Source organism: Athene noctua, chromosome 4, assembly GCF_965140245.1.
Source record: "Athene noctua chromosome 4, bAthNoc1.hap1.1, whole genome shotgun sequence".
NCBI classification, from domain to species: Eukaryota; Metazoa; Chordata; class Aves; order Strigiformes; family Strigidae; genus Athene; species Athene noctua.
In genome coordinates, this window is record NC_134040.1 from 50,772,294 (window position 1) to 50,784,477 (window position 12,184).

At 43.4% G+C, this 12,184-nt stretch overlaps 1 protein-coding gene across 2 annotated transcripts in view; it reads right to left on the reverse strand.

Moving 5' to 3' along the window:
- The window catches only part of ADAMTS3 (ADAM metallopeptidase with thrombospondin type 1 motif 3), a 128,277-nt gene extending 121,846 nt beyond the window's left edge, over positions 1-6,431 (reverse strand). For both annotated transcript variants that reach the window (XM_074905337.1, XM_074905336.1), the window contains exons 1-2: positions 6,148-6,431; positions 5,499-5,526 (exon numbers count right to left, since the gene is read on the reverse strand). In XM_074905337.1, coding sequence (XP_074761438.1) covers positions 5,499-5,526; positions 6,148-6,216 — 97 coding nt within the window. In that variant the 5' untranslated portion in view covers positions 6,217-6,431. The remainder of the gene's footprint in view (positions 1-5,498; positions 5,527-6,147) is intronic.
- Positions 6,432-12,184: the final 5,753 nt, after the last annotated feature.

Genomic DNA, 12,184 nt, shown 5'->3' on the forward strand with positions numbered 1-12,184 from the left:
CTCACTTAGCATGGAAATAACTATTTCATAGCTCTTCTCTTCCCAAGAGAACTGGCTAAAGCAGTATTAGAGTGATATTACTGATAACTTTTCATTTAAAAAAACTCCACAATTGGGTAGCTCAGATGCTACCACTAAGTGCCACTGAGAATTCCTCAAATAAATATACTTAATTAAATGAGCTAAATTTTACCCACTCCCAGTGTGAATCACACTTGAACTGAGAATTAATAGAGGAAAAAGCTCAGTAGCTAGTTCCTCTCTCCTCATAGCAGTGGCTGCTTTTTTAAGAGACTCAGGCATTTAATGAATAACTTTAGGAGGAAAATGTTCCTAACAGCTTCATGTAACTGTTTTTTCTCCAATTTTCTTTTATGCCAGTTACTGAGGGATTTAACAGAAAAAAAAATTTATGGTACTAGTAGGGCATATATAGACATTTAAATTCTTGCACTATAAATATCTTTATACAATACACAAATACTATAACCCAGGCAAGTGAAAAGTTCCTTATCATCTTCAAGTCCGTTGTTCTGAAAATGTACTCCATGTCCTACAGCTAGCAGCCACAGTGTGTTTTTCCGCAGCAGCCAACTCAACCTATGTTGCCATATACCTACAAGATCAGGTTCTAAATTATCCTGAGGATAATTCCTATCTAAAACACTGGGATTTCTGACTGATGATTGCTCATATCTCTCATTAGAGAAGGGACCAAATTAAAACTCTAAATTCATTTTTATTAATTAGATACTAGGCCACAAACAGGAGACAGAACTGCTGGGTTGTGTATCTGTATATATAACTGGGTCAAAGCAAAAATCTAGATCCTCACATTCCCCACGCTTCAGTGATGAGATTTCATTCACAGACTGACATTCTTCCTTCTACCTCGTCGAGATTCTTTGTGGCTTTTTTTTTTTTTTAGAAGCAGGATGTTCAATGCCAGAGACCACAGTCTGGTGATCAAATTCTGTGTTCACCACATAACTGACAAATTGTGTTGCACATCTTGCAGTATTATTCCCAGATTTCTACTTGCGGGGACAAAAAAAATGTTGTTTTGCTAATAACAAGAACAGCCAGCTAGCCACAAGAAGGTAGGAACAAAGGATGGAAAATAAGAACTGTCAAGTTTTTGAGTCAGCAAAAGCCTTTTCCAGAGTCTCCAAATGCTGAGCTAGAAGAGGAAATGCCTTTTGTTCAAAGGCAATTAAAATTAAATGTGACATGATTGAATGCTGAAGACATCTAAACTCCTCCACTGACTTATATTACCCTTTTTCCATAGACTGTATGGTCTTAGGAAATGCTCTTCCAGCTGTAGGTGTTCCTTTTCCTATGCTAAAATTTCAGAGTTGATCTGTTTTGCTAATTCAAATCTTACAGCAATGATCAGAGAAGAAACACAAAGCAATAGAAAAAGCACTTAACTTCAAATTTTCTTCATTTTTTAAATCTGGTTTTAAACTGCTGCTCCAGTTGCACAATGTTTAAGTTGAAAGGAAGCACTTAAGACAGAACATCACATTCTTTCATTGTGTGCCAAAACACAATTAGCTGGAGAATGTCTCTGGAAGAGGGCTGTCCGCACATTTTTCCCTCAAATACACATGAAACTGAAGAATTAACGCCACTGGTTCACAGTAGTTGCCTGTGCACTGTACAGCAACTGTGGACAATGGAGGTTCAAAAGTTCAAAACTTTTTTCTTTTTCATTTTCTATCACCTGCATTTGGAAAAGCGTTATTTTTCCAGGTATAAGATTCTGAGAAATACAGTGATCAAAGGTGCTTATGTGGTTGTCCACATCAGAATTCCAAATGCATAAACATCCACTCAAGAAAAAAGATTTTAAAAGCATAGTCTAAATTAAAATCAGTGGAATCAGTGAAAAAGGAGGAATTTCTGAAAGTTTGGACAAATCATTTTTATGTCTAAAACAAGCTACCCAAGTTTAAAGACTTTCTTTTAAAAAGTATTTAAACCTCATCTGGTGTTCATCATTCTGATAAGATTTTTGCTCACTTTGCATGTGAACGAATTTTGATAAGTGCTCTCCATTTTCCAGCCTTCTGTGTTGCAGCCAGAGGACCAAATTGTGTGACCAAATTAATTTTTTGATCATAGGAGATCCTTCACCTACCACCATGACCTGTGAAATTACATCCACTGAGTCAAAGGATTGGCAGCATCATTTTTGCCCAAACATTTTCCGAGCCATGGCAATAAGATGTAGATTAATTACTATGTGCAGTACATACCTGCTTCTTTGTATTGCTAGCAAATATTTCAACAGGAATAGCAATGTAGAAACCTATTAATATTATACCAAAAGCACAACTGTTTTGGCAAAGACGGTGCTCGGTATTGAGCAAGGCAACAAACTCGCAGGAACTCCTGATAACATCCAATCCATGCAGGCCAAGTCTCAGATTGTCCCATCCTAACATGATGGGATGACCAGTGAGCTACCATCAGTTCCAGAGCTCCCTTGCCTCTCCTGATGGATGTATGTGAATGCACTCAGGGAGGCAGGAAGCTCAGCTACCTCAGGCAAAGGACTGAATCTAACAGAACACCTCCAGAGCATCACTGTGCCTGCATCTTCTAAAGGGAATTCACAAGCTATGATACAATCAGACATCCAGCTTTGCAGTGGAAGTACTGGGGGAAAAAAAAAAAAAATTACCTGCTGCTGTAGGAATTAGGAGGACAGTATTTCAATACAAAGACTATTCCACGTTCTGAGAGACTACCCTTCCATCTCACAGGTAACCACAATGGGAATGAGCACAGAGCTGTTCCAGTCACTCAGCAAAGTGCTGCTTAATAGCAAGAAAAGATGGTGCAGTGACAAAGGGACAATCCTAGCAGGGGTTGTCATCACTGTTTCCTGCCTTCATTTTTGGTTGGTGGTTTCTAGAAACTAAGCAGCAGCTTTGGTCCCTCTCTTTCAACAATCTGGCTCACTTGAGAAGTACCATTCACTCCGTATTTGGCTGCCTTTAGGTGGCAGAAATGCCCAGAGAGAAAGACAAGACAGAAGAGGGAGGTGGGATTTCTTGAGAATTCCCACACAGCTCTGCACCTAAACAGGGAGGAGGCTATGCAGTATGCTTCAGTGCTAGGCACTGCAAGTTGGATGTATAAAAGCCAGTGGCAGCCTGGCACTGCTGCTTTGCAGGTTAGACGTCCCAGTTTTCTTCCAGAAGTAGCACTGAGCTGCAATGGAGCTCTGCTGTGTGGGAGGCTGAGGCAGGAAAAGCAAAACGTAGCAGCAGCCCGAGTGCTGGTGCCTTCAGCACTGCTATTTCACGAGTGACAACAGTACAATTTCCTCCTGACAGTTTCAGGCATTTGCAGTACATTACGTGTTAAAGCAGTTAATTAAGATGGGGTAACTCCCTATCTCTATAATATATTCCCTGCCAATATTAAAAAAAAAAAAAAAATTATATGCTTTAATTTGTCCTAAGTGACTTTCCAGACTATGAGAAAAGATTAGCTGCTGACAGCAGCCAGCCCTGGGCCAAATCAAAATATACAACACCGATGCAAAGTGACACTTAATAGGGACTTAAAAGTAGGACAACCCGTCTGGAGGCAATCCTAATGCAGGTTTTACTGCCATCATTAAAACCCTAAACTGAGTGAGCCATACTTTTTGAATGAGACTTCACAGGATCAAACATTACTTGAAATATTAACAGTTTAAAATCAGAAAGCATAGGACAAATGCCAAAGATGCTAAGTGTTAACTAGCTATTTGTGCTTCGAAAATACAGATTTCTGCTCAGCAAAACACCCTCAATTCCTGAAAGTCAGAACTACTTGCTGCAGTCTGGTCTTGGTAAGCCATCACTCTCATTGGTGCTGCTAGTCTGAACCAAAACCCATCACGATGCCCCTTCCTGGGGAGAGGAGGGTGAGATGCCATCAGCTGCTGAAGCTCCCAAGGTTCCTCTAAAGCCAGGCGAGAGCCTGTCCCACACCGATCATGCAGGCCTGGCACGAGGGGCTTGGCACAGGGGGCCCGAGTCACCCTCCACCATGCCATGTCCCGCGGTTCCTGTGTGCCTCAAGTGTTCCTGACTACAGCAGCGCTGGGAGCATGAAAGAAAGGAAGAAGTTGAAGGACAAAATGTTATTTTCCAGATTAAGGAATTTTGTCTGATGTACTGTATAATTTAAAAAAACACATTCCTGTACAGCTGGTTTCTGAAATTCAAATACAATCCATTTCTCATGGAAACGACTAGAAATAAAACACAGGATCAGCATACCCCTGGAAAAAAAAAAGTCTGTTTGCCAGTTAGATTTAAACGTACCTAACTGTCTCAATTCCCATTATTCACTGATCACAGTGAAAATCAACCTGAGCTAGGAAGAATGCAGTGCCAGAACTGAAATTGAGACAACACCTCCAAAATTTAGAGAAATACTTGAAATTCCTTTTCTGAACAATACCTCAGAACAAAACCTGAACCAAAACCTCAGAATTGGAGGTCTAATGGCAACTGGAAATATAATTGCCTGGGGTCCATTCCTATCACTACCTCTCCTCTCGTTGAAAAGCTCCTCCAGAGCACACTCCAGAGCGTGGACACCCACACTCAACAGCAAATTGTGGAAAGGCTCAATTCACAGCTGGGCAAGCTGAGGAGCGTGTAAGATGGCATACGCTTGCACTAATGCCCTGGGAGAGAAAACACCAGCTTCTGCATCTTTCCACATCCTCTTCCATCCCGTACAGCATTAAATTATCTGCTGGTTTAAGCAAACACAGATCTTCTGAAACTAAACTGTGTGCGCATGCTCCCAATTACATGAAGCTTCCTGTCTTAGGAAAGAGTCAGAGAGGCTTAAGTTTTAAATATAAAGCACCCTGTAGGTGCTAACAAGCACCTTTCACTTCAGTACCCTCATGGATCACAGACAACGACCTTGCTGCACTGCACTTTCTTGCATGTATCAGTTTATCATTCAGCACACAGCAAGCACCCTATGCTATCAACAGAATATGAAAAGACCTTACCATTAGGCACATTTTTTCCAGCTAAAAGAAAAGGTTGAATGCTTCCAATACAGAAGAGAAATGGTATGAAGACACGGTCTGCCCTAGCCAAAGAGTAGGCATTTCCTCCTGATTCAGAAACACAGAAATGAAGACAGAGTGTCTGACTGAGAGCTGACTTGCTATGATATTCAGAGGGCTAGTTTAAGCACGCTGCAATTTTTAACTTTTGACAGTTTTTATTTAAGAAGGGAAGCACAGGCGTATCAAGATGCAAAACCGCATAATAAGGCAGCATGCAAATTCAAGTCATGCCACATCACTGTGAAACTACAAATGCTCCTGGGTGGTAACGGTGTGCGGGTACACAAGGCAATGTTTGCCTGCATACAGATCATTTTTCCAGAAAACAAACTAGTTTGGTGAGCTTACTTCTTTTATTTCCATTTTGATAGCAGCAATAATAGTTTAAAAGACTTACCTATTCGGATCTGTTGTTCTTTGCCAGCCTGCAGGAGAGAAAAGAAACACACGCACAAAGTTGTTAGCGTAATTACTATGCAACGTGTGACAGCAAAGTGCCTCTAGAAGGCTGAAAAATTACTTGGTGTGTGTGTTGCACCGTTTTCTCCATTTCTGCTTTTGGTTTCCAGGGCTGGCATTTCTCCTTAACTGAATAAACAGCTGTTCCCACCAACATACTAACAAGAGTCCGCGTTAAGTTTCATTTCATCAGCAAAGCTGCTACGAAACCTCGACTCTGAACGCCCCCCTCCACACACCGTGACACCGTGCCAAGAAGTTCGTCCGGTGGCCAAAGCGAGGCCGTAAAACCCAGGAGGACGGGTGTCGAGGGCTCTCCCCTGAGGGGGGGGGGGGGGGGGCGGGAAAGTGTAACAGCAAGGACCTCCGAGCAGCACCGCGGTCCGGGGGCCACCGGAGCAGTACCCCCCGATCGCTCGCCCCCAGGACGGCCTGGCTAGCCCCGGCCGGGAGCCCGCAGCGGCTCCCCGGGGCCGCGGGCAGGGCAGGGCAGGGCAGGGCAGGGCAAGGGCAGGGCAGGGGCAGGCAGGAGCGGAGGGGAAGGGCGGGAGGGGTCCGGTCCCCCCCCCGGCCCCGTCGTCACTCACCTGCCGGCCGGCCGCGGCGCGGAGCCCCAGGAGCGCGGCTGCCACTACCCAGAGGGGCAGGAGCACCATCACGGGGCCGCCGCCGCCCAGCCACACCGCTCGCTCCCGGCGCCGGCCGCGCTCCTCCCGCCGTGCGCCTTCTCCCTGCCCCTCCGGCGGCGGGTTCCTCCCCCCCGGGGCCGTGCCTGGGGAGCGCGGGCTGCACCCCGCTAGCCCCGGGGCCGGCTGGGCGCGGGCGGCGGTGGGGCGGCGAGTCACCGCGCCGCCTCCTGCTGCTGCCTGCGCCGCGCACCGCGACCTGCGGCGCTAATAAAGCCGCACCGGCCCCCGGGCCCGGCCCCGCCTTCGGCCCGGCCCGGCACACCGACGTCAGGGGCCGCCACCCCCGGCACGGCACGGCACGGCACGGCACGGCCGGACTGACCCCCCACCCCCCGGGCTGCCTGACCCCCCCGCCCCGCCCCAGGGCTGCCTGACCCCCTCCCCAGGGCCGCCTGACACCCCCGGCTCCGCAGCGAGGGCTTAAACATAGAAACTTCATGACTTCCCACAGAGAGACAGAGAGAGAGGGAGAGAGTGAAATAACTTCATCCACCGACCTGTCAGGTCAGCGTGTCAGCCACGCTGGGCTCTGCCCCCCCCCCCCCCCCCCCGTCTTTTTCTCCATGTGTTTGAAATCCACAGAAAAAAAAAAAAAACCAAACCACAACTTTTCCCGCCCGTTGATCCTGCCAGCCATCAGCGACCTCGGCAGGGACGCTTCGCACCGTGGCGCGACTCTGAGAAGATGACGACATCCCCGAGTGTCCGTATTTCCTATCGACCCAAGGCAGCGCCACCAAAGCTGTGGAGCCCCCGAGACTCTCACCGGACCCGAGGCCAGTCGCAGAGCAACTTCTCTTCCCCCCTCACCCCCGTCAGGAGCTCAGCACAGCACTGGATCTCCGCTGCACAAAAGGCAACGCTGCCTGGCCTGGAGAGAAACCAAAATCCACTCACGCAGGGCCTTCCCCAGACAGAAAAAAATCTGCAAGAACACACTCTGTACATTCTTGGTCCCTTATATTTGCCTAGAAGATGTTACGCAGTTGAGGCTATGCAATAACAAGCTGGTAATGGATACCATCCTGGGTATCCCCAAGGAGGAAACAAAAAGCTTTACAAATACTATTGAGGAGCCAGAGAGAAAACGCTCCTACATCCTTGCACTTCAGCAGCATTCAAAGTGAGGGCTGAATTTTGTCAGCGTCAGGATTATCTAGTGTTACGAGAGATGGGAACATCTGGATCCCAATTCAAAATCACACCGTTCTGTTGTACCTTCTGTATTACCACTCGTGGTATGTCACGGTCAACCAAAATAAGTTTCTGTTGGTTTCCATCTAGCACAAACTAAAGGATCGTTGCTGCTCAAAAGGTTTTCTGAATAAATGTGTGAAAGCCTAACTATAATAATAATTGAAGTTGAACTGCCTGCCAGAAACCATCTACATAAAAAAGAAAACACTGGTTCTACTAAACCCAAGTTGCCTCATTTCAACATTTAAGAGGAGGAGACCTCCAGCCTTGATTTTCAGGAGATTTCTTGAATATTTAAACCATACCAGTCTGCAGAGCAGCCCTGCCGCTTCAGAGAACACAGGTCCTGAACTGCATTATGTTCCCTCACAAAGCAAAAAAATTAAAAGGAATTTTTCTGAGAAAGTGGCAATACCTGAATATGTATCTGTTATAACAAGATCATTTCTGTAGATAAAACACATGAAGCAGCCTGTGACACTCAACACGCTGTAACAGCAGGCAGCTGCACGCTGCACAAGAGACACTTTTTGGAAGGACCAGAATCAGAAAGACTATGGTTCTGTAAATTGCTAGCTACATAATTATACATTAAAAGGCAAGTTAAGGACAGTAAGTTTGCAAAGCCACAGCGTCAGAACTGTCGATTCAGAACCACCAAACTCCGGATGCCAACCTAAGCTTGCTTTCATCTCCACATTAATTAAGCCACTGACTGGCATTACTTGATAACACACCACTTCTCCCTCATCCAGTGCACCAAACGGGTACCATTCATTTCATGTGCAGCTATTCCACGTTTTTTTCCCTCACTGATGTTCATTATGTGACCTCAGACCTTATTTATTGCACATTATTCAAATACTGAAAGCAACAATGTTGATTTCCTTCTGGGTTTTTCCATAATAGAACATACCTGAGTGCTTTGCATACCACCCATTTTCTGCAGTGAAATGATGGATCAACACAATCTCTGGTGCTTTGTGCTGGCTAATTATAGGTGCCATTCATGATTTCATCTCATTTTCTTCCATTTTATCTGTCTAAATTCCAAGCCATGCTCTTTCTGATTTCACAGTTTTACAAATGAACAGAGTCAGGCTCCTCACCATGGGGAATACACAAGAGGAGCTGGTTTAAGCAGTTCACACCACATCTCACAGGAACTTGCGGAAAAAGCCATGCTGATGTCTCCCAGTCATCCAGGTGCTGCACGGACCACAGCTGACCAAAACTTAAGAAAATCTCTTAAGTCCAGAAAGCCAAGACAGAACAGACACAGGGAACCAAACTTCTGGCATTTTGTAATGCTGTTTCTGTGATCTTAAAAACATTCTTTCAATAAAGTTGTGTGTGTTGCATCATAGGTTGTTGAAGTTTTCCCAAATAGCTAAAGTAGTTCCTAAATGTCAAAGAAACAAAGATATACGAAATACAGACCTGGAGGCCAGGGCAGATATTCTGTTTGGTGGTCTTTGGGAGAAAAAAACCCCCAAGGTTTGACAGAATTGTAAGAGAACAGAAATAAGATGTTAAAGTTAGATGCTTCATTAGCTGTTTCTTATTAGAAACAAGACTGAGTACCATAACTGTAACAAATGTAAATCAAGGCAGTATTTGAAAGTTCAATTAAAGACATTTCTCACCTCTAACAGACAAGTTTGGACATACTATTATCAAAGAAATCATAAATTTTCTTGTGTGTATTTCAAGTCTGGTATATATACAGGTATTTACATATGCATGTACATATATAAATGTGTATCCGGATGTTGAAGATCTGTTAAGTATTTGTAATTCTAAAGTTATTATTGCTAACACTATATGACATAGGCTTTCTGCATCGGTGCAGTTTCTGTTAGTGCACTACAGTGACAGCTACAAATATTTTATGAACCTGAGGTTAGGCCCTGAAGCAAAGAGGCACTGAAGTCTAAAAGGTTTTTCACAGGGCCAGATTCTGTAGTGTGAGGACAGCAGCAGTATTTGCATGGCAAAAATAATACTTATGAGAATAAGTACTTAATTCTGTGAGTCAAGTGCAGCATTACCTGATTATAAAGGCTCTGGAACATGGTCTCTATGAAATCTCACATTCTCTTACCACAGAAGTGCCCACAACACAAAACAGTTTGAACGCAAGTGTTAATTGGAACAAGAATTCAAACTGAGAAGCTTTAAAGAAGAATATTCTCTCTATGGAACCAAGAGAAATTAACTGAACAGGGGTTTCTGCAATGCTATTTAATGCAAGCTTTCATATAATAAATTTTTTTCAAGACAAGCCCTAGTAAACTTAACTATAACATCTAGATCTAGGAATAGTATCTATAGTCTAGACAAATCACAGCCTTTATCGTTCATATATGCACAGATAGTTTAATATTCAGTTTTGCAATGACATTTCCTGATATTTAGGAATCATTAGAATTTACAGAGTTTCTGATCTACTGTGTTCTTTGCTGGTCTGCATTTGATGACCTTTCTTAACAGTGGCCAGTTTGGAAAGCACTGATTCTGTTCTTTCCAAAACAGACATATCACTAAAAATTAGCCAGGGGTAAAACAAGCTGCCTATTGAAGATGGAACAGACATCCACTTTGAATGCCTGTTTTTAGTTAGAAAACTAAAAATATATTCCAAGCATTGTGCAGATTGTTGTTTATTTTCATAGGAACTGCTGTAGTAGTGGGCCATGGAGAACATCTTTCTTTAAGAAAGGATAATGCAGCTGGTTCACAAAAAGGTTACAGGACAGTTCAGATAAGGTAGTTACTTACTTACTTTGCCATCTCCACAAACTGAAGAAAACGTCCCTTATACAATGCTTAGGCTTTTTTTTTTTTCCCTTTTAATCTTTATCATTAAAACTGCAGTTTGTTATTTACTTCCAGATACCAGCTCTGCTGAAATTTGGCTTTGGTGTCAAAGCCTTATTTCCTTTAATGATTGATACACTGGGCCTCAGGTTCTCCTCCTCTATGATGCATGCCCTGATCTACATATAAGCAAAGGGGCAGATCCTTGTTGAGGCAGAGAGACCAGAGACCCAGATCTTGTTCCTGTGAAACCAGAGTATGTGTACATGACCTGGCCAGGTTTCCAGCTAGGCAACCATTAGCTTAATGAAAAGTAGAAATAAGGTTTCTTCCAAGTAATTAGAGATGCAGGAGGCCTACAGTGTGATCGTTAAACCTAAGGCAATATAAATCAGTTTCTTAGCACCGGATATGCCTGAAAAGAACGCCTGCGCCTCATTTTTAAAATTTGTTACTATTTGCATTTCAGTAATGCCTGAGGTCCTATTCATGGACCAGAGCCCCATTGTAGCTGGCATTGTGAGCACACACAATAAAAAGGCCATGCAAAAAGACCCTTCAGTTGAAGGGCTGCAGTCATACTAATGCAAAAAAAAAAAAAACAAACCAAAAACAAAACCCAAAACCCCAAACCAAAAAAACCCCCAAAGGCCTGGATACACAAGAACCAAATTTTATGTTCTTAAATGGAAACCCGTCCCTTCCTGCATGCTGGTGCGGTTAGTTGCACAACTACTCTGCTGCAGCAGAGCCTCAGCCACAGCTGAAGCGTCTCTTTTGCTCCCTGGGCAATTTGTCAGCATCATGGGTAACGAAGATGCCACAACCGGCTCCAGACCGTGCCACTGCCGTCATGCAGGCGGATGAATATTGCCATTACAATCCAAAAGACTACCTCCTTGAGCTCTACTATATGGCAACTTGGGTCATGCATTCCAAAGCTGCAAAAGCCTTTTTTCCTGAGATACCATGTTTAAAATTTCAGCCTTATTTACCACCCAATAACTTCTGTCCTTCAATTTCCAGAACTGCGTAAGAAGCTTTTTTTTTTGATATTACCATTCTTGTGTGTTTACCACAGCACTATAAGAAACGGATTTCAGTACCAAGGTGTCAGACAAGAACTGCCAGACAGCACATGAAATGCAAGCACTCTATAAAATGAAAATGGCTATATTTTCTCCTTCATGGTGCATTAAAACTGGGAATATTAAACCACACAACCATATTTAATTGTTTTAAAGACACTATTAATCTAGCAGATTGTTAAATGAAACAACATAGTAGACCTATTATTTTTAACAAAGCAGCATAAGATTTATGGTCAAGATTTAACCACAGAACATAGGAAACTGGAGAGAAAAATGTCAGACATGAAAATTACAGTTGTAAAATATGTTATGAAAAATAAAAAGTAATGGAAAGAGGCAGTGCTTGTGACAATCTTGTATAATAGATGCATTCCATAAAATTGTTCCTATTTTAAGGTGGTTAATTTTGAAATTATGTGTGCCAAATAAAATGCAATTAAACCCACCTCAAATTCTCACAAGAAATGAATAAACAAATACTCATAAATCATTCTAAAAATAAAATCCAGTAAGATCAAGCTTTTAACAGCCTGCGGTACTGATACAGAAATCAGCATTTCTTGTGTTGCAAGAGGTTCCTGGAACTGCTGAGGTGGCGACCCTAACACTTGGTACAGATTCTGACAGCATCCAAGGCCCGTTTAAATGCTTGTGCTTACCTTAAGCCCTCAGAAGAAAATCAAGATGGAAAACATCTTCCTTATCCTGCACGGCCAGCATGTGGTATGCATGTGCTCTGCCTTACAATTCTAGAGAATTGCCTCTACGTAGGGACTTACTTGAATTATACCTGTACGCTGGAGGTATGGGAATTATGTGTTATCCAA